Here is a 23,049-nt window from a genome sequence, read left to right as displayed (position 1 = left end):
CCTCCTAGAATGTCAGCAGCTAATCTCTGAGCTGACGAGTAAATCATACTGCATCCAAACAAAAGAGCAACAAAAGAAACTGTTGCTAAAAGGACACAGGAAACTCCAAGAAAGCCATGCTGGAACACGCCAAAGGCAAAAAATAACTGCGAGCAGACCTGCAGTGAAAGTCCTCATAAAACAGAAGAGGAAGAGTCCACTGAGTGAGTGGTAAACTGCAAAACAGGAGGCTGGGCCATTACTGAGTACAGAAGAAAGTTGGAACTACATAGTAGAGGCAGACATCTCATCTTAGATAAAGATGCTGCTGTCAAGTAAGAAGCAAATGAAAACACTGATACTGTTCAAAAGATAAGGTGCCAAAACTGCATATGAAAAATGAGATGTTCCTGTACAGCCCAATAGGAAGTTGCAGAGGAGGAAGCCAAGTGCCATCAGTATGCTTCCTTTGGATTGCCATTGTGTATCTTCTGAGGCTGCTAGTATTCCTGTGAAAATGGCACAACATAGAACAAGAAATTGGAACTGCAGAGTTCATAAAGGCACTGGCACAGAAAAAGGAAGGCGACACTGAACTGCATAATAATGGCTGTTGTATAGTGGTGCAAGTTGAACTGGCATTGTATAGCATGTAAAAAAAGGCTCCCACCATTGTGGAGTCTATGAGGCTACAGACAATGTTCAGCCTATCGCCAATGAATAGCATAGAAGGCTGTCAGTACCGTATTGCAGATAAGGGTGCTGAACTGACCTCACTGAAAAGTTTCTGCCACAATGAAGCATATAATTATGCTTGCACCATGCAACAGATAAGAAGGATGCTGTCCCTGTGTAGAATATAAGGAAGTTAGCACTGTGTATCACATTGAAGCCGCATACAAAAGAGCCTGTCACTAGCAGTACAAAAAGGAGGTTGCTAACTTGCAGCATATCAAGACAATAATATTGTGCTATATATAGTGCATCCACAGATACTACTATCATAGATCATAGATCATAAAATAACTCTGTATTGTGTAGCTTCTAAGGATGCTGCCTGCATGCACACAAACTAAGCATGCTACCACTATGCAGAATGCTATCCCTAAACTTTAGCTACCATGACACTTAGTAACATAGTAACATAGTAGATGACGGCAGATAAAGACCCGAATGGTCCATCCAGTCTGCCCAACCTGATTCAATTTTTAAAAATTTTTTTATTTTATTTTAATTTTTTTTAATTTTTCTTCTTAGCTATTTCTGGGCAAGAATCCAAAGCTTTACCAAAGCTGTGCTTGGGTTCCAACTGCCAAAATCTCTGTTAAGACTTACTCCAGCCCATCTACACCCTCCCAGCCATTGAAGCCCTCCCCTGCCCATCCTTCACCAAACGGCCATACACCGACACAGACCGTGCAAGTCTGCCCAGTAACTGGCCTAGTTCAATATTTAATATTATTTTCTGATTCTAAATCTTCTGTGTTCATCCCACGCTTCTTTGAACTCAGTCACAGTTTTACTCTCCACCACCTCTCTCGGGAGCGCATTCCAGGCATCCACTACCCTCTCCGTAAAGTAGAATTTCCTAACATTGCCCCTGAATCTACCACCCCTCAACCTCAAATTATGTCCTCTGGTTTTACCATTTTCCTTTCTCTGGAAAAGATTTTGTTCTACGTTAATACCCTTCAAGTATTTGAACGTCTGAATCATATCTCCCCTGTCTCTCCTTTCCTCTAGGGTATACATATTCAGGGCTTCCAGTCTCTCCTCATACGTCTTCTGGTGCAAGCCTCCTATCATTTTCGTCACCCTCCTCTGGACCGCCTCAAGTCTTCTTACGTCTTTCGCCAGATACGGTCTCCAAAACTGAACACAATACTCCAAGTGGGGCCTCACCAATGACCTGTACAGGGGCATCAACACCTTCTTCCTTCTACTGACTACGCCTCTCTTTATACAGCCCAGCATCCTTCTGGCAGCAACCACTGCCTTGTCACACTGTTTTTTCGCCTTTAGATCTTCGGACACTATCACCCCAAGGTCCCTCTTCCCGTCCGTGCATATCAGCTTCTCTCCTCCCAGCATATATGGTTCCTTCCTATTATTAATCCCCAAATGCATTACTTTGCATTTCTTTGCATTGAATTTTAGTTGCCAGACATTAGACCATTCCTCTGACTTTTGCAGATCCTTTTTCATATTTTCCACTCCCTCTTCGGTGTCTACTCTTACAAATCTTGGTATCATCTGCAAAAAGGCACACTTTTCCTTCTAACCCTTCAGCAATGTCACTCACATACATATTGAACAGGATTGGCCCCAGCACCGAACCCTGAGCGACTCCACTAGTCACCTTTCCTTCCTTCGAGCGACTTCCATTAACCACCACCCTCTGGCGTCTGTCCGACAGCCAGTTTCTGACCCAGTTCACCACTTTTGGTCCTAACTTCAGCCCTTCAAGTTTGTTCAACAGTCTCCTATGAGGAACTGTATCAAAGGCTTTGCTGAAATCCAAGTAAATTACATCTAGCATATGTCCTCGATCCAGCTCTCTGGTCACCCAATCAAAAAATTCAATCAGATTCGTTTGGCACGATTTACCTTTTGTAAAGCCATGTTGCCTCGGATCCTGCAACCCATTAGATTCAAGGAAGTACACTATCCTTTCTTTCAGCAACACTTCCATTATTTTTCCAACAACTGAAGTGAGGCTCACCGGCTTGTAGTTTCCTGCTTCATCCCTGTGACCACTTTTATGAATAGGGACCACATCCGCTATCCTCCAATCCCCAGGAATCACTCCCGTCTCCAAAGATTTGTTGAACAAATCTTTAATAGGACTCGCCAGAACCTCTCTGAGCTCCCTTAGTATCCTGGGATGGATCCCGTCTGGTCCCATCGCTTTGTCCACCTTCAGTTTTTCAAGTTGCTCATAAACACCCTCCTCCATGAACAGCGCAGAATCTACTGCATTTTCTCGTGTAACTTTGCCAGACAATCTCGGTCCTTCTCCAGGATTTTCTTCTGTGAACACAGAACATTAGTATTTGTTTAGCACATTTGCTTTTTCCTCATCACTCTCCACATATTTGTTCCCAGCATCTTTTAGCCTAGCAATTCCATTTTTTATCTTCCTCCTTTCACTAATATATCTGAAAAAATTTTATCTCCCTTTTTTACATTTTTAGCCATTTGTTCTTCCGCCTGTGCTTTCGCCAAACGTATCTCTCTCTTGGCTTCTTTCAGTTTCACCCTGTAGTCCTTTCTGCTCTCCTCTTCTTGGGTTTTTTTATATTTCATGAATGCCAACTCTTTCGCCTTTATTTTCTCAGCCACTAGGTTGGAGAACCATATCGGCTTCCTTTTTCTCTTGTTTTTATTGATTTTCTTCACATAAAGGTCCATAGCCATTTTTATCGCTCCTTTCAGCTTAGACCACTGTCTTTCCACTTCTCTTATGTCCTCCCATCCTAACAGCTCGTTCTTCAGGTACTTTTCCATTGCATTAACTGTACGTTTGAAATCTAGGACTTTAAGTATCGTGCGGCCGCTCTCCACTTTAGCCGTTATATCAAACCAAACCGTTTGATGATCGCTACTACCCAGGTGAGCACCCACTCGAACATTAGAGATACTATCTCCATTTGTGAGGACCAGATCCAATATTGCTTTTTCCCTTGTGGGTTCCGTCACCATTTGTCTGAGCAGAGCCTCTTGAAAGGCATCCACAATCTCCCTACTTCTTTCCGATTCCGCAGACGGAACATTCCAGTCCGCATCCGGCAGATTGAAATCTCCCAACAGCAGAACCTCCTCTTTCCTTCCAAACTTTTGGATATCCACAATCAGATCTTTATCAATTTGCTGCTATTGAGTCGGAGGTCTGTAGACTACACCCACGTAGATAGAAGTTCCATCTTCTCTTTTCAGAGCAATCCATATTGCTTCTTCCTCTCCCCAGGTCCCTTGCATTTCGGTCGCTTGGATATTGATCTTTACATAGAGAGCTACTCCTCCACTGCACGGCCGCGAGCGGAGGCAGGAGACAGTAGCCGGTGGGAGAAGCAGGAGTTTTTTCTTTTTCTGTTTCACTTTCAGCAGGGTCAGCGGCGGCAGAGAGGAGCGGGTAGCGGCGAGAGAAAGCTCCGCCCACCCCCTCCACGTCATCAGCGTCATCGCCCTGACTCCCCCTTAACAGGAAGGGAGCCAGGGCGCAAGAGACCACTGCACGGCCGCGAGCGGAGGCAGGAGACAGTAGCCGGTGGGAGAAGCAGGAGTTTTTTCTTTTTCTGTTTCACTTTCAGCAGGGTCAGCGGCGGCAGAGAGGAGCGGGTAGCGGCGAGAGAAAGCTCCGCCCACCCCCTCCATGTCATCAGCGTCATCGCCCTGACTCCCCCTTAACAGGAAGGGAGCCAACGGCGCGCAGCCGTTCGGCGCGCGGCGAAGGCGAGCGGCAAAGGCGCTCGCCTTAGCGAGAGCGCCTTTGCGAAGGGCCTTGAGAAGGGTCGAGCAAAGACAGCAAAGGACTCCAGAACACCAGGTAAGGAAGAAGCGAGCACGCATGTAGGGAGAGCACACGCACAAGAAGAAAACACACAATAAGACACACACAAGACAGGGAAGGATAAAGAAGCAGCAGGCTTTGGGGACAAGAAAGAGGCCCAAGGGAGGGCAACAGACCCACCAAGACAAAAGCGGCAGAAGAAGAAGACAGGAAAGAACCAAGCACAGGAGAGAGCACAGCGCCTGCACACATAAAGACATAAGACAAGGGAGAGGACATCTAGTGGACGCCGAAGAAAGAGAAATGGAAGCAGCAGGAACCCGGAGGAGCTTCCCAGTGTACTGCACAGAGTGTCATATGTATGACTACCTTCCCTCGGGAAGGCAGGCATACATATGCAGTCGGTGTCAGGAACTGGAAAGCCTGAAGAAGGAAGTTGGTCGACTGCAGTGCAGGGTTCAAGAGCTGGAGGGACTCCACATCTCAGAAGCACCTTTCGAGACAACTGAAGACACTGCAGGAGAAAGCCACATCAAGGAGCAAGTAAGGGAGCTCGAAAGATTCATCGAGGAGGCCTACAGGCAGGCAGAAGAGCAGGAGCATCAGCAGCGCTGGAGCGAGGAAGCTACGGCTACACAAGATGGAGGACATGGGCCAACAGATGGAAGACAGGGGCCAACGGACGCCGAGGATGAAGGATCACATGGAAGATTCGTGCAGGCAGAGAGGGCGAAGACTGACGGGTACCCTGAAAGAGAAGGACTGAACCACGCCGAGGATACAGATTTGAGACCAGTGAGGAAGCTGAAGAAGGAGAAATCTGCAGTCGTCGTGGGAGACTCAATCCTGAGAGAAGTGGACAGTCACGTAGCAGGAGGGAGAGAGGATCGGCTAGTGACCTGTCTCCCAGGAGCAAGAACGAAGGACATCTCCGACAGAATCGAGAGGATCCTGGATGGCGCGGAAACAGAAGAGACAGCAGTGATAATCCACGTGGGAACAAATGATGTCAACAGGAGAAATTACAGCAGGACTACGCTAATTGAACAGTTCAAGATCCTAGGAAGGAAACTGAAGCTGAGGACACAGAAGATAGCTTTCTCAGAGATTCTGCCAGTACCGAGGGCAGACGTGAAGAGGTAGACCGAGCTACAAGCAATAAACGCTTGGTTGAGGAGATGGTGTGAAGAAGAAGGATTCCTTTTTGTAAGAAACTGGACAACTTTTTGGGGGAAGAACAAGCTCTTCAGGAGGGACGGACTACACCTGAGCAAGGCAGGAACGAGACTGCTAGCAAACAACGTCAAGAGAGGAATTGAGCAGGCTTTAAACTGAGAAGAAGGGGAAAGCCGATAATCGACCTGACGTCGACGGTTCGGACAAGAGTATCCAAAGAAGATACTGAGCGGGAAAAATGCTGGGAACAGGCAAGAGATGAACAACAGAAGCTGTTGACCAACAAAAAGGGCAAACAGATAAAATTAGAGGAACAGGAGAGATCAGGAAATCAGGTTGCAGACGAAAAAGATACACCAAAACATGAGGAAGAAAAAAACAGAAAAGATACACCAAAAAATGAGGAAGAAAGGAACAGAAATGAGGGTCTGGCAGCCCAACTAGGGGATGGAAAGAGGAGCAAAACACATGTAAAACCAGCAGAGAAAAAAAAAGACCAGGACTTAAATTGCTTGTACGCTAATGCAAGGAGCCTAAAGACCAAAATGGGAGAATTAGAAGCCATAGCCAACAAAGAAAACCTAGACATCATTGGAATCACGGAAACATGGTGGAATGAGGATAACCAGTGGGACGTAGTACTGCCAGGGTACAAACTCTATAGAAGAGACAGGACCCACAAGAAGGGTGGAGGAATAGCACTATACATAAAAGACACCATTCCCTCGTCCGGAGTGGATATAGAACCAAAGGCGGAAGGACTGGAGTCATTATGGGTCAAATTACCAGGAAAAAGTGGCCTTGACATAAGATTGGGTCTATACTATCGTCCACCTGGACAAACGGAAGCAAACGACAAAGATCTGGCAGCAGAACTGAGGCGGGAAGGCAACAACAAGAATGTGACAGTAAAGCACAGTTACTTACCGTAACAGGTGTTATCCAGGGACAGCAGGCATATATTCTCACATGTGGGTGACGTCATCTACGGAGCCCCAGCGCGGACAGCTTTTCAAGCAAACTTGCTAGAAGTTTCAAGTTTGCACACTGCACCACGCATGTGTCTGCTTCCTCGCCCACTAGAGGGCGCGTTCCACCTCGTGGTCCTCAGTTCCATCACTAGCAAAGAAGCCATCCCCGGGGAGGCGGGTGGGTTGTGAGAATATATGCCTGCTGTCCCTGGATAACACCTGTTACGGTAAGTAACTGTGCTTTATCCCAGGACAAGCAGGCATGATATTCTCACATGTGGGTGACCTCCAAGCCAACCAAAAAAGGGCAGGTGGGAGGATGGCAATTTATGAAAACAGATTACGTAACACCGACTGGCCAAACCGGCCATCGCTTCTGGACAAAGTGTCCAGGCAATAGTGGGAGGTGAACGTATGAACCGAAGACCAAGTGGCAGCTTTACAAATGTCCTCCATGGGAGTAGATCGGAGGAAAGCAACCGAAGCTGCCATCGCTCGGACCTTATGCCCTGTGACACGCCCCGAGAGCGGGAGACCAGCCTGAGCGTAGCAAAAAGAAATGCAAGCAGCCAACCAGTTGGACAAGGTGCGCTTGGAAACCGGATGTCCTAGACGATTAGGATCAAAGGACAAAAACAATTGAGGAACCTTCCGATGAGACTTGGTACGTTGGAGATAAAATGCCAACGCCCTCTTACAGTCAAGAGAATGGAGCGCCGTCTCGCCAGGATGGGAGTGGGGCTTAGGAAAAAACACAGGAAGGACAACGGACTGATTCAAGTGGAAATCCGATACAATCTTTGGCAAAAATTTCGGATGTGTGCGCAAAACCACCTTGTCATGATGGAACACCGTGAAAGGTGGATCCGCAACCAAAGCTTGCAACTCACTCACTCTTCGAGCCGATGTGAGAGCAATCAGAAAAACCACCTTCCAAGTAAGGAATTTGAGAAGGGATACGTCCATAGGCTCAAAGGGAGGTTTCATCAGTTGAGCCAGGACAACATTCAAATCCCAAACAACAGGAGGAGGCTTCAGAGGGGGACAAACATTGATTAGCCCCTTCATGAACCGTTGCACCATAGGGTGAAGCGAAAGAGCACGACCATCTAAGTGCCGGTGAAAAGCTGAAATGGCACTGAGATGTACCTGGACAGATGTCGTCTTCAGGCCTGATTTAGACAAATGTAACAAGTAGTCTAAAACCGAAGCCACCGGGACAGAATCAGGATTCAGATGACGCGAGGAACACCAAGATGAAAATCTGGTCCACTTCTGTGAATAACAAAGCCTGGTCGAGACCTTGCGTGAGGCTTCCAAAACCTCCCTCACTGACTGAGAAACCTGGATTGAAGTGAAGGGGAAAGGAACCAAGCAGTCAGGTGCAAGGACTGAAGATTGGGATGCAACAGCGAACCCTGACTCTGAGATAGCAGAGAGGGAAACACAGGCAGAAGCAGAGGTTCCCTGACACTTAGTTGAAGAAGCAGGGAGAACCAATGCTGACGAGGCCACCGAGGCGCAATGAGAATCATCGTGGCCGTGGATGACTTGAGACGTACCAACGTTCTCATGATCAAGGGAAAAGGAGGAAACGCATACAGGAACCTCCCCTCCCAGTCCAGAAGGAAGGCATCCGCCTCCAGACGGTCCGGGGAGTACATCCTCGAACAATATAGGGGCAGTCTGCGAGTCTCCGAGGAGGCAAACAGGTCCACTTGCGGAGTCCCCCAGCGGTCGAAGACCTCGCGCAGGACTCTGGAGTGGAGAGACCACTCGTGCGGCTGAAGAAGCCGACTGAGCTTGTCTGCCAAGCAGTTTTGGTCTCCCTGAATATAGACCGCCTGTAGGAAGATGTTTCGGGAGATTGCCCACTCCCAAAGGCGAAGCGCCTCCCTGCAGAGGGGCCAAGAGCCCGTCCCACCTTGCTTGTTGACATAGTACATCGCTACCTGGTTGTCCGTGCGAACTAGGACTACCTGATCGCGAAGAAGGTGGTCGAACGCACGAACCGCCATGTAAATGGCTCGAAGTTCCAGCACATTGATGTGACATCGACGGTCCTCCGACGACCACAGACCCTGGGTCCGCAGCCCGTCTAGATGGGCCCCCCACGCATACTCCGAAGAGTCCGTGGTCAGGACCCTGCGAAAGGGAGGGGCCAGAAACAGCAACCCCCCGGAAAGATTGGAACAGTCGGTCCACCAACGGAGCGACCGTTTCAAAGAAGGAGTGACCGTAATGAGACGGGAGACCGGATCGCAATCCTGACGCCACTGGGAGGCCAGGGTCCACTGAGAGATTCTCAGGTGCAGTCTGGCAAATGGGGTGACGTGGACCGTCGATGCCATGTGGCCCAGAAGCATCATCATGCGCTGGGCCGATACCACCTGCAGCTGCGAGACCCACCGCCCCAGCCGAACCAAGGCCGCCAAGCGAGGCTGCGGGAGGTACGCATGTCGGCGCACAGTGTCCAGCACTGCGCCTATAAATTGAAGGGACTGGGCCGGCTGCAACTGCGACTTGGGGAAATTCACCTCGAACCCCAGTCGTTGAAGGAAGGCGATAGACTGTCGGGTCGCTGAGATAACCCCCTCCCTGGTCGTGCTTTTGATCAGCCAATCGTCCAGGTAGGGGAAAACCTGAAGGCCCCGATTTCTCAGGGCCGCCGCGACCACGACCATGCACTTCGTGAAGACTCGAGGGGACGAAGCTAGGCCAAAAGGCAGGACCCTGTACTGAAGGTGCAAGTCCCCCACCTGGAACCTCAAGAACTTCCGGAAGGCAGGATGCACCGGAACATGAGTATATGCCTCCTTCAGATCGAGGGAGCACATCCAGTCCCCTTCCTCCAAGAGAGGGTATAGAACCGGGAGAGACAGCATTCGAAACTTCTCCCGGACCAGGAATTTGTTGAGCTTCCTGAGGTCCAGTATAGGGCGTAGGTCCCCGGTCTTTTTCGGGACCAGAAAGTAGCGGGAGTAAAACCCGGTCCCCCGCTGATCTGCGGGAACCGGTTCGACCGCCCGAAGCTTCAACAGGGCCCGGGCCTCGGCCAGCAAGATGGGAAGCTGGCTCCGATTGAAAGTGGAAGGTCCCGGAGGCATATCCGGTGGCACAGACAAGAAATTGAGAGAGTAGCCCTCGGAGACGGTCCGGAGCACCCAGGCGTCTGATGTAATTTCGGTCCAGGCTGGGTAAAAGGACCGAAGACGCCCCCCTATAGGCAGGGATTTCTGAGCGGTCGCGGAGGGGAACCTGCCCCATCCGCTCAGCCCGTCAAAAAGAAGGCGCGGGCTTGGAAGGGCCCTGCGCCGGGGCTTGCGTTTGTCCCCCTCTCCCCTCTGAGCCTGGCGTCTAGGTGGCGGTCTGGAAAAGGCGGGAGTAGATTTTTGGGGGTACCGCCTCGGGGGAGGGCGGAAGGGTTTCTGCGGCGGGGGTCTAGGCTTGGGCCGGACCAAGGAGGCCAACGAGCGCTCCTGCTCAGACAACCTCTTGGTCGCCGCCTCTAATGACTCGTCAAACAGTTCGGACCCCACACAAGGCAAATCTGCCAGGCGATCCTGCAGGTTTGGGTCCATGTCGAGGGTGCGAAGCCAGGCCAGACGGCGCATGGCCACCGCGAAGGCCGACACCCTCGAAACCAGCTCAAAAGCGTCGTACAAGGCGTGAAACAGGTACAACCGCAGTTGAGACAGGTTGGACATGAATGTATCAAAACCTGCCCTCTGGGAGTCCGGTAGGGAGTCACGAAACTGAGGGAGGTCCTTCACCATACCTCGAAGATAGGAGGAAAAAGTGAAGGCATAATTTAGCACCCTGGTGGCCATCAGGGAATTGGAATAAAGGCGACGGCCAAACTTGTCCAGGGTTCGGCCCTCCCTACCCGGTGGAACCGCCGCAGAAACCCGGGAAGGCTGAGACTTCTTAAGGGCAGATTCCACCAGCAAAGACTGGTGGGAGAGCTGCGCCTTGTCGAACCCCTTAGCCGGCACCGTCCTGTATTTGCCCTCCATCTTGGACGGGACTGACGTGACTGTAAGAGGGTTTGACAAATTCTTTAACCAAGTCTGCAGGAGGACCTTATTGTATGGGAGCCGAGGAGCCTCCCTAGGTGGAGTTGGAAGGTCCTGCTCCTCAAGGAACTCCTTAGAATATTGGGATCCGACCGAGAGGTCCAACCCGAGGGCCTTGGCCATGTCCTGCACAAAAACCGAAAATGAGGACGGTTTAGCAGGCGGGGAAGGAGATCTCGACTTTCTCGCCGAGGAAACCGGAGAGGCCTCGTGCGAATAATACAAGGGATCTCTCCCTGACCCCGAGCCCCACGATGTCCTCTCCACAGGCCTCGAGGGGGTAGGAGAATGAGTCCGCCTCGACGAGGCCCGGGGCGAGGACCCCGGGGTCCGGGGGACGAGAGCCCCCTCCCGTTTCCTCGGCGAGGAAGAACGGGACACCCGACGCGCCGGGGAGCGGAGAAGCTTCGGATTGTCAATGCGCAACTCCGACACCCGCAACGCCTCGCCCCCGATCGGGGAAGACCGACCGCGCCCTCGAGGCGAACCCCGTGAGCGCTTCGGCTTCCTCGGCCGGCGCCTCGACCGAGTCCGAGGCGAGGGCGAAGACCCCCGGGAGGACCTCGAGGACGACGAGGAGGAAATGCGGCGGACCCGACGCACCTTGTCCCGGGGCCGCACGCTACGCTCCGGCTGATCCCCCGCGGTCGATGGTAAGACCGAAGCCGAGGCCGAGGCGGGCGGAGCCTCGACAGCCGAGACCGAGGTCGGAGGAGCCCCGATCTCCGAGGTCGAGGGAGCCCCGGCACCCGAGGCCGAGGTCGCCGAGGCCGAGGCCACCGAGGCAACAGCCGCCGGGGTCGAAGCCCGTTGCAGCTGTTCCAGGGCCCCCGACAGCTCCGTTGATATGAGCGCTCTGAGGAGCTCCTGGAAAGCCGGGATCCCGACGAAGGTCGGGAGGTCCGAATCCGGGGCATGCTCCCTGGAGGGCGACCTCGGTCTCGAGTGTTCCCTCGGGGCTTGCACGGGCGGGGCCCGAGGCGGGGCCGAGGACGACCCACCCGCCTTGGTCGAAGCAGAGGACGGCTTCTTTGCAGACCCTGTAGGGGATGGAAAGGAGGACTTACCCGAGGTAGTCTTCGTTCCCGAGGTCGACTTGGAAGTCGAAGGGCGAGGAGAGGCCGAGGGCCCCGAGGTCGTCGAGGCCGAGGTCGAGGCCGGGGCCGAAGCCGAGGCCGACGTCGAGGCCTTCACCACGGGGTCCGCCGTAAACAACTCTGCCATTCTGGCCCTCCTGCGACGGAGAGCCCTGGGCTGAAATGTGGAACAGCGATCGCACGAGGTGGTAGGGTGTTCCGGGCCCAGACAAACGATGCACCACCGGTGGGGGTCTGTAATAGAGAGCAGCCTCTCGCACCGGCTGCACTTTTTGAAACCCGTTACAGGACGGGACATCAACGACGAAACTGGCCGGGAACGATCGACGTCCCGCGGCCACGGCTGCCGGGAGCCCCCGGAGCCCAACGAGAAGAAAAAAATTTTTTTTTTTTTTTTGAAAAGAAAAGAACAGAAAATCGAAAAGCACAGCGACCGAAATAATCAGACGCGGTGTCAGGAAGCAGCGACACAAAAAAGATTAGGAGCTCACAATCCACAGGGCTTACTGGCTCCGCGGAAAAAAATGAACTGAGGACCACGAGGTGGAACGCGCCCTCTAGTGGGCGAGGAAGCAGACACATGCGTGGTGCAGTGTGCAAACTTGAAACTTCTAGCAAGTTTGCTTGAAAAGCTGTCCGCGCTGGGGCTCCGTAGATGACGTCACCCACATGTGAGAATATCATGCCTGCTTGTCCTGGGATAATGGGAGATTTTAACTACCCCGGGATAAACTGGAATATTGGAAACTCAAACTGTGCGAGGGAAACAGAATTCTTAGAGGCTGTGAGGGACTGCTTTATGGATCAGCTTGTCAAGGAACCAACAAGAGGATATGCCACTCTTGACCTAATCCTCAACGGAATAGGGGGACCTGCAAAAGAAGTGGAAGTAGTAGGACCACTAGGAAACAGCGACCACAACATGATCCAGTACAAATTAGGAGTAAGTACAGCAAAAGGGAAAAGAACCACAGTGACAACGTTCAACTTCAAGAAAGGAAACTATGATGCTATGAGAGCAATGGTTAAAAAAAAAACTTAGAAACAGCTCAAGGAAAACAGAAACTGTAGAGCAAGCTTGGTCTCTATTCAAAGGCACAGTGCAAGAAGCACAACATATGTACATCCCCAGATTTAGAAAAGGGTGCAAAAAAAAACCGAACAAAAAACCCTGCATGGATAAACGACGAGGTGAAGAAAGCGATAGGAGACAAGAAAAAATCTTTCCGGAAATGGAAAAAGGACCAAACTGGGGAAAACTGGAATGAACACAGGAAACGCCAAAGAGAATGTCATCAAGTGGTTAGGAGAGCGAAAAGAGAATACGAAGAGAAACTGGCCAGGGAGGCAAAAAACTTCAAATCATTCTTCAGATACGTTAAGGGGAAGAAACCAGCGAGGGAGGAAGTAGGACCGTTGGATGATGGAGACAGAAAGGGAGTGATAAAGGAGCAAAAAGAGGTAGCCGACAGGTTAAACAAATTCTTCTCGCCAGTCTTCACAAGCGAGGACACATCCAGTGTACCGGAACCCGACGTGATCTTCCATGGTGATCAAGAAGAAAAACTGTCAGCAATAGAGGTGAGCCATGAGGATGTCCTCCAACAGATAGATAGATTGAAAAGCGACAAATCACCAGGCCCGGACGGAATCCACCCTAGGGTACTAAAAGAACTAAGAAATGAGATAGCGGGAATACTCCAAAGAGTTTGCAACCTATCCCTGAAAACTGGAGAGATTCCGGAGGACTGGAAGATAGCAAATGTTACACCTATCTTTAAAAAGGGGTCAAGAGGAGACCCGGGAAACTATAGGCCGGTAAGTTTGACATCGGTTCCAGGCAAGATGGTAGAAGCACTGATAAAGGACAGCATCTGTGAGCACATCGAAAAAAATGGGCTGATGAAAGCGAGCCAACATGGCTTCTGCAAGGGAAGATCGTGCCAAACAAACTTACTGCACTTCTTTGAGGGGGTAAACAGCCAGTTGGACAAAGGGGAACCTGTAGACATCATTTACCTTGACTTCCAAAAGGCCTTTGACAAGGTACCCCATGAGCGGCTGCTTAGGAAGCTATGGCACCACGGGGTGGAAGGGGACGTATACAGATGGATCAAACACTGGTTGGCAGGCAGGAGACAGAGGGTTGGAGTGAAGGGTCACTACTCGGGCTGGAGGAAAGTCACGAGCGGAGTTCCGCAGGGGTCTGTACTTGGACCGCTGCTGTTCAATATATTTATAAATGACCTGGAAACGGGGACGAAATGTGAAGTTATAAAATTTGCGGACGACACTAAACTCTGTAGAAGGGTTAGAACTACGGAAGAGTGTGAGGACCTACAAAGGGACCTAAACAAACTGGAGGAGTGGGCGAATAAATGGCAGATGAAATTCAATGTAGGGAAATGCAAAGTCATGCATATAGGGAGAAAAAACCCGATGTTCAGCTACCAAATGGGGGGATTAGTATTAGAGGGAAGTAACCTTGAAAGAGATTTGGGTGTACTGGTGGATACAACAATGAAGTCAACGGCGCAATGCGCAGCAGCCGCGAAGAAGGCAAACAGAATGTTGGGTATTATTAAAAATGGGATTATGACCAGAACAAAAGAAGTCATCCTGCCGTTGTATCGGGCAATGGTGCGCCCACACCTGGAGTACTGTGTTCAGTATTGATCACCGTACCTCAAGAAGGATATGGCAATACTTGAGAGGGTCCAGAGGAGAGCGACACGAATGATTAAGGGCATGGAAAACCTTTCATACACTGAAAGACTGGAGAGGCTAGAGCTCTTCTCCTTGGAAAAGCGGAGACTCAGAGGAGACATGATAGAAACCTACAAGATCATGAAGGGCATTGAGAGAGTAGAGAGAGATAGATTCTTCAAATTCTCAAAACATAAAAGAACAAGAGGGCATTCGGAAAAATTGGAAGGGGATAGATTCAAAACAAATGCTAGGAAGTTTTTCTTTACTCAGCGGGTGGTGGACACCTGGAATGCGCTTCCAGAGGACGTAATAGGACAGATTACGGTAATGGGGTTTAAGAAAGGATTGGACAATTTTCTGTTGGAAAAGGGGATAGAGGGGTATAGATAGAGGATTGCTGCACAGGTCCTGGACTTGTTGGGCTGCCGCGTGAGCGGACTGCTGGGCGCGATGGACCTCGGGTCTGACCCGGCAGAGGCATTGCTTATGTTCTTATGTTCTTATGTTCCACCTTTTTGACCATCTCTGTCCTTCCTAAAAAGATTATATCCCGGTATGTTTGCATCCCATCCATGTGATTCACTGAACCATGTCTCTGTGATAGCAACAATATCTAGATCTGCCTCTAATATCAGGGCTTGCAGATCATGAACTTTATTGCTTAGACTGCGAGCATTTGTGGTCATCGCTTTCCAGCTATTTTTCAGCAATAATCTCCTTTTTCGTATGGATTTTTGTGTCGTTTCACTTTCCTTTGCAATACCAAGAAATGAGTTGCTGATATTGCTTATGTTGCAGCCTTTACTACTATCACATCTTTTCTTTTGCCGGGGGTGGTCTCCATAATTGTCCTTCGTACATACACCACCCCCACCTTCTAGTTTAAATGCCTAGAAAAATATTGTCTAAATTTCTCTGCAAGGTTTCTTTTTCCTGCTGTAGTAATATGTAGCCCATCAGTGCAATATAGCTTCTTGTCCTTCCATGTATTTCCCCATCCTCCTATGTACCTGAAGCCTTCTTGATGACACCAGGCTCTGAGCCATCTATTAAAGTCCTCTGTGTTTTTCACTCTTTGCTCTCCCTTTCCATATGCAGGCAGTATTTCAGAAAAAGCTAAAGTCTTTACAAAAGGTTTCACGCCCTCACCAAGCTCCCGAAAAGCTTTCTGTGCTGCAAGTGAGGAGTTGTTGGCCAGGTCATTTGTTCCCAGATGGATAACAACATCAGTGTTAAAATCCTTAGTTTCTTCATTAATTATAGTCAGTATTTGCCTGGAACTCCTGGTAGCTGAGGATCCTGGAAGACATTTCACTATTTTGGTCTCCTTGCCCTGTGTTCCAAGGTTAATGCCTCTGATGATGGAATCTCCCATCAGTAATAGTTTTCTGTTTTTGGCTTTTTTATTTGTACTTAGGGTGCGCTTGTTCTCTTGAGTTACCTTCATTGGTTCCAGTCCCACCTCACTTCTGTTTTCCTGAGTATCGCAGTGCACTAGTGGAGCGAAGGAATTCTGTAGAGGTAATATTAGTGAAGGTGGATGTTTCTGTGTTACATGTCGCAGTCTTCCTGAGCCTACTGTGACCCATTTATTCCTGGGCTGTTTTATTCTTTGAGGTAGAGGTGGTAAGTTGGTATGATTTTGTGGAGTGATGGAAGCTGCTTTAATTGTATTCAATTCCTGTTTAAGTTTGCAGAGCTCCTCCTTAATACTGGCAAGTTGAAGACAGATGGGGCAAGCCTTAAGCCTCCAAATAGTATGTCTTAGAAGAATTCTGTGCCAACATCACATACAAGGATAAACCCACCATCCAATCGATATGGTAGCACATTATGGAGACTAAAAAAAAAAATAGCTGCCACTATACCCCACAAGAGATGGAGGCCTCTAAAGTGAGAGTGTCCCTACAGCATAAGTCTATGAAGCTAAAAGAAAGCTGATATTACGCATATAAGGAAACTGGAATATTCCAGCAAAGCTATATAGGTAAATACCATAGGAGACAAGACACCACAGGCAGACGATACCGAACAGGATCTCTGTAATGCGAGCTATAAGGCCACACAGGACAACACAGTCTCATAGCACTAGCCAAAGGCAATGAGACAAATTCAGAACATCTAAACCTCTGCCTAGGAGTTCAGCTGAAAGCCCTAAGAATGATGTTAGTAGTAAATCAAAACAGCACAAATCTGAACTAAAGACTCCAAGAGAAGGAACAGCTGCATTTGCACAACATAAAAGGGCTTAGCATAGCAGTCATATTAAGGAGGGAAATAGCAAATGTAGCTAGCTAACAAAAAGGCAGGGCAAACACACAAAGTCAAACAACATGGAAGCGTGGGAACTATGCATGTGAGACACCTTGCTGAACTGCCAGCTGCAAAACTGAAATGGATTGGCTCAGACAGATAATGTGCTCAATAAGACTTTTTTGTCAAAAAACATTAGAAGCAAACGTGCTAAGCTTGAGCCAAGAAATAAGCCAGTACCAAATAAACAATGCAAAATCACGCTCACCATAGAGCCAAAAAGAAAACTGACTGCTCAACCAAAAAGAAAACCGCCAATGCTCTAAGGCAGCTGATGGCGGGAAAAATAAAGCCAGCCCTCCTGACAACAAACACCTGGGAGGAGAAAAGAAACTGTCCATTTGGAAATATAAAAATTACTAGAAAGGGAGCAATAGCATAATTCTTTTTAATTTATAGCGACTAAACTCAAAATCCACTTAAATTACAGGTGCAAGAAACACATTGTGATTTATCTCAATGAAGTAAAACTAGAAGCAGAGAGAGTAAATACATACTTGTTCTTCAGAAGACAGTCATACACAGAAGTTCCAATAAAGTTCTGCCTCATTTCATACTCAAAAGTCACCTCAGGAAGTCAGAAGTGGAGCTGGTAGGCCAAGCTGGCGGTCATTTCAGCTCTATGAGAAATTTCAGACTATAACCTGAGCAAAGATGACCAGCATAACCTCCTGTTAAACGGTCGTCGAGAATTAACTGGGTCAGGAGTTACCAGACAAGCACCAAGACAACATGTGTCTGGCAGTGTTATAGAAATGATACGAAGTAGTAGCGGTAAGCTGCACAAGCCATCCATCATCCACTTGGAGACAGAGAAAAATACTGCACATTCCAGGGTGCATGATACTCAAAGGGCAAAGCACTTGGGACTATTTTTTCCTCTGTCTCCATCGTCTTTTAGATGGACATAATCTATTTCTTCTAGACTGGTTTGGCATAGAAGTAATATGGAAGCAGGTTTCTGTATATATTTGATTAGCTTGAAATAAATTTTGAAAAACTTGACACCCCCATTCATTAAAAAATTCCAATACTTTTCTTTTTTCTCTTGCAATAGTCAAAGCATTTTGTCTGCATTAATTTAGGAACTACCCAAAGTGCTTGTTTAAAATTCTTCATCCCTCAACTGGAATGCTTAAATTTTAACTGGATAAAGTATAAATGGACAGCAGATTAACTGGTTAACTTTAGAATGGGAAGTTGGGGGGGGCTCCTGCCTGGTACACTGCTGGGCCACAAGAACTCAAGGCAGCCATTCAGAGAAGGGCTCTGTGCAGGGCAGGAATGCGGAAAGCTCACTCCTGCCTTGTACATCGCTGGACCACTACTGATTCAAAAAGATACACAGGGGGATGTCGGGGGTGAGGTTAAAAAAATTGGCAGAGTCAGCCGGGACAGGAGACGGGAGGGATCCCTCCTGTCTCGGCCCAGCGGAGGCCTTCAACAAGTCCAGGAGGGGGGTAGGTGGGCGATGACCTGAATATAAGCCAAGACCCCCATTTGGGGCCATTTTTTTGGCCCCAAAATCTCGGTTTATATTCGAGTACATACGGTATTTTGGAAAAATCCTCAGTATAAAATTTTTCCTCTTGAATGAAATTAGGGGAATACCTGTGGGTCGCCTACAACTGTACTTCCTGAAAATCAACCAGAAGACATGAACACATTCCTCTGTCCAAGATGGATTCTACATTTTGCATTTTTCTTCGGGTAATTTACAAGAACACAAGGGAAAGGACTGTTTGGAAACACAAACCTTCCAAAAATTTATGGCGATTCCATGTATACATTTTCATTCTTCCTTGGCAGCAAACATTCAACTTGTCCTCTAAGCACTACTTAGATGTGTGCTCAAATTGCAAAAATGTTAAATAAATATTTTATCATCGGAAATTTACTTACATTGTTTTTATTTCTCTGTTGTTCAACAGCAGCCTTGGTAGATTCCAACTCAATCTGTAGTGTAGATATCTGCATTTCTTTCTCAGTAACCCTGAAGCAGCACAAGATTTTCAGAAATTTAGTTTCTAAACAATTAAAGCTGTTGACAATTTCTGTAACCCACAGAGACCTAGATCTGACAATTTATAGGCTACTAGGAGGGTACCACTGCTCCCCTTAAAGAAGTCCAGTCAATAATAGGCAGACAACAATATGCTCCTAAAAACAAACTGTTCAGTTTACAACAAATTTAAGATTTTTAAGCCACACTGACATAAGGTTGTTTGTAATATCCAGTACTGAGCTCTAGGGAAAGCAGCCCTTCAGATACAAGGCTAGTAATCTGATCAATGAGAAGCTATGTCACTACCTTAGGTTCACAGTTAAAAATATATATGATAGCAATTTATAAATGTTTAAATCTGATAGTTGTCAATTAAACATTACTATGGGCTCCTTTTACAAAGCTGCGCTAAATTGTTGCACGCTCTAGCCGCTACCGCCTCCTTTTGAGCAGGCGGTAGATTTCCGGCTAGCGCGTGCTAATCCGGTGCGTGCAATAAAACCACTAGCGCAGCTTTGCAAAAGGAGCCCTATATGTTTTATGCAATTCAAATTATACACACAAATAACTTTGTACAACAAAGAAGTCTTTCATGAAACGACTACAATAAAAGAATTTTAAAAAGGCACTAAAGTCCACCGTTTTAGGGAGCATGGTCATCACAAAAACATGAGGCTACATAAGGGGGAAAAAAAGCAGGAACCTGACACCAAATTATCATATCCCTACATATATTTGGAACAACTCCTAGTAGTCTTTCCATCTAGAAAGTGGCATAACAGAGGATTCAAAGAAATGACATATAGCATAATTTAAATTTACAGCACATTTGCAAGGAAATATTAGCTGAAATATTGCCCTCAACACCAGAACCTCTGGTATCATTGGAAGGCATTTTTTTTATTCTCTCATGTCCATTTGGAAATGTCCAGAAATATTTGTATTTTCCACCAAGAAACATTGTTAATTTGCATTGCTGAATCATGGTAACAAACTTCAACTATTACCATACAGCAAAGGTGCTTACATGTAAGCAGGTACTTCTCCAAGGACAGCAGGACAATAATCTTACATGTGGGTGACGTATAGCACAGTTACTTACCGTAACAGGTGTTATCCAGGGACAGCAGGCAGATATTCTTGACTGATGGGTGACGGCACCGACGGAGCCCCGGTACGGACAATTTTAGAGTGATTGTACTCTAAGAACTTAGAAAGTTCTAGTTAGGCCACACCGCGCGTGCGCGAGTGCCTTCCCGCCCGACGAAGGCGCGCGGTCCCCAGTTAGGATAAGCCAACTAAGAAGCCAACCCGGGGAGGTGGGAGGGACGCAAGAATATCTGCCTGCTGTCCCTGGATAACACCTGTTACGGTAAGTAACTGTGCTTTATCCCAGGACAAGCAGGCAGCATATTCTTGACTGATGGGTGACCTCCAAGCTAACAAAAAGAGGGATGGAGGGAAGGTTGGCCATTAGGAAAACAAATTTTGTAAAACAGATTGGCTGAAGTGTCCATCCCGTCTGGAGAATGCATCCAGACAATAGTGAGATGTAAAAGTATGAACTGAGGACCAAGTAGCAGCCTTGCAGATTTCCTCAATGGAAGTGGAACGGAGGAAAGCTACAGACGCTGCCATAGCTCTAACCTTGTGGCCTATGACAGAACCTTCCAGAGTCAGGCCCGACTGAGCATAACAGAATGAAACGCAAGCAGCAAGCCAATTGGATAGTGTGCGTTTAGATACAGGATGACCCAACTTGTTAGGATCAAAGGACAAAAACAGTTGAGGAGATGATCTGTGAGGTTTGGTGCGTTCAAGATAGTAAGCCAGAGCACGTTTACAGTCCAAGGTATGCAAAGCCTGTTCACCTAGATGAGAATGAGGCTTTGGAAAAAATACAGGTAGGACAATGGACTGATTAAGATGAAAGTCAGACACAACCTTAGGGAGAAACTTTGGATGTGTACGGAGGACCACCTTATCATGGTGAAAAACAGTGAAAGGTGGATCGGCCACTAGTGCATGCAGCTCACTGACCCTCCTGGCAGAAGTGAGAGCTATAAGGAAGGCCACTTTCCAAGTAAGAAATTTGAAATGCGCTGTGGCCAAAGGTTCAAAAGGAGGCTTCATTAAAGCAGAAAGAACCACATTGAGATCCCAGACTACAGGAGGGGGCTTAAGAGATGGTTTCACATTGAAAAGACCCCGCATGAACCTAGAAACCAAAGGATGAGCCGAGAGAGATTTTCCATGAATTGGCTCATGAAAGGCAGCAATGGCACTAAGATGAACTCTGATGGAAGTAGATTTGAGACCAGAGTCAGACAAGGAAAGAAGATAGTCCAACACCATTTCCACTGCCAGAGACAAGGGATTATGGTGATGTAAGAAGCACCAGGAAGAAAACCGAGACCACTTCTGTTGATATCACTGAAGCGTGGCTGGTTTCCTGGAAGCATCAATGATAGAACGGACAGGTTGGGAAAGGAGTGAGTGAGCCGAAGTCAGCCCGAGAGATACCAAGCTGTCAGGTGCAGAGACTGTAAGTTGGGATGCAGTAGGGTCTGCTGATGCTGAGTAAGTAGTGAAGGAAACAGTGGAAGAAGTATGGGTTCCCTGGAACTGAGTTGCAGTAGAAGGGAGAACCAATGTTGCCTGGGCCACCGTGGAGCGATGAGAATCATGGTGGCTTGTTCCCTCTTGAGCTTGAACAATGTCCGCATCATGAGCGGTAGAGGAGGAAATGCATATAGGAAGAGATTGGTCCAATCCAGGAGAAATGCATCGGGTGCCAGACGGTGAGGAGAGTAGAGTCTGGAGCAAAACAGGGGCAGCTGATGATTGTGAGGAGCTGCAAAAAGGTCCACATGAGGAGTGCCCCACTGAACGAAAATGGACTGGAGAGTCAAAGGGTCGAGAGTCCATTCGTGAGGTTGGAGAATTCTGCTGAGATTGTCTGCCAAGGAATTCTGTTCCCCTTGAATGTAGACAGCCTTCAGGAATAAATGACGAGCTGTCGCCCAAGACCAAATCTGTTGGGCTTCCTGACACAACAGGCGAGAGCCCGTCCCTCCCTGTTTGTTGATGTAGTACATTGCAACTTGATTGTCTGTGCAAATGAGAAGTACTTGAGGAGAGAGAAGATGTTGAAAGGCCTTGAGGGCATAAAACATCGCTCGGAGTTCCAGGAAATTGATGTGGTGTTTCTTTTCCTGGGTAGTCCAAAACCCCTGAGTTTGGAATTCGTTTAGGTGAGCTCCCCAGGCATAAGAGGATGCGTCTGTGGTGATCACAAAATGATGAGGAGGTAGATGGAACAGTAGACCTCTGGATAGATTTGAAGATGTCAACCACCAAAGAAGCGACTGTCGAAGAGACGAGGTCACAGATATGTGTTGTGAACAAGGATCTGTCGCTTGTGACCACTAAGTCGCTAGGGTCCATTGAGGAGTACGCAGGTGGAGACGTGCGAAGGGTGTGACATGTATTGTGGAGGCCATGTGTCCCAAGAGCACCATCATGTGATTTGCAGAAATGGTAGCCTGTTGAAACACCTGCTGACAGAGATGAAGGATGGTGTGAAGGCGGTTTGATGGGAGAAACGCCCTCATCAGAACAGTGTCCAGAATGGCTCCAATGAATTGAAGTCGCTGAGTTGGAATGAGGTGCGACTTGGGTAGATTGATTTCGAACCCCAACAGTCGAAGGAAGTGAATGGTCTGATTGGTGGCAAGCAGAACCGCCTGAGGTGTATGAGCCTTGATCAGCCAGTCGTCCAGATAAGGGAAGACTTGAAAGTTGTGAGAGCGGAGATAGGCCGCTACCACAATCAGACATTTGGTGAACACCCTGGGCGAGGAGGCCAGACCGAAGGGTAGCACCTTGTACTGATAATGATGTTGGTTGATGAGAAAATGTAGATATTGCCTGGACATCAGATGGATAGGAATGTGTGTGTAAGCCTCCTTGAGATCGAGGGAGCATAGCCAGTCGCCCTGAGAGAAGAGGGTAGAGGGTGGCAAGAGAGAGCATTTTGAACTTCTCCTTGACCAAACATTTGTTGAGATCTCTGAGATCTAAGATTGGTCTGAGGTCTCCGGTCTTTTTGGGTACTAGAAAGTACCGGGAGTAAAATCCCTGGCCTCGCTGATCTTGAGGAACTTCTTTGATGGCATTGAGAAGAAGGAGGGATTGAACCTCTTGAGCGAGA

At 48.2% G+C, this 23,049-nt stretch overlaps 1 protein-coding gene across 2 annotated transcripts in view; it reads right to left on the bottom strand.

Annotated features, from left to right (window-relative positions):
- KTN1 (kinectin 1) overlaps positions 1-23,049 on the bottom strand; it is a 270,856-nt gene that overhangs the window by 50,642 nt on the left and 197,165 nt on the right. For both annotated transcript variants that reach the window (XM_033950824.1, XM_033950825.1), the window contains exon 32: positions 18,734-18,824. In XM_033950824.1, the coding sequence (XP_033806715.1) occupies positions 18,734-18,824 (91 nt within the window). The remainder of the gene's footprint in view (positions 1-18,733; positions 18,825-23,049) is intronic.

The sequence above is a fragment of the Geotrypetes seraphini genome, chromosome 7 (genome assembly GCF_902459505.1).
Source record: "Geotrypetes seraphini chromosome 7, aGeoSer1.1, whole genome shotgun sequence".
Classification (NCBI taxonomy): Eukaryota; Metazoa; Chordata; class Amphibia; order Gymnophiona; family Dermophiidae; genus Geotrypetes; species Geotrypetes seraphini.
The sequence above is the reverse complement of the archived record's forward strand: the minus strand, read 5'-3'. Positions and strand labels throughout refer to the sequence as shown.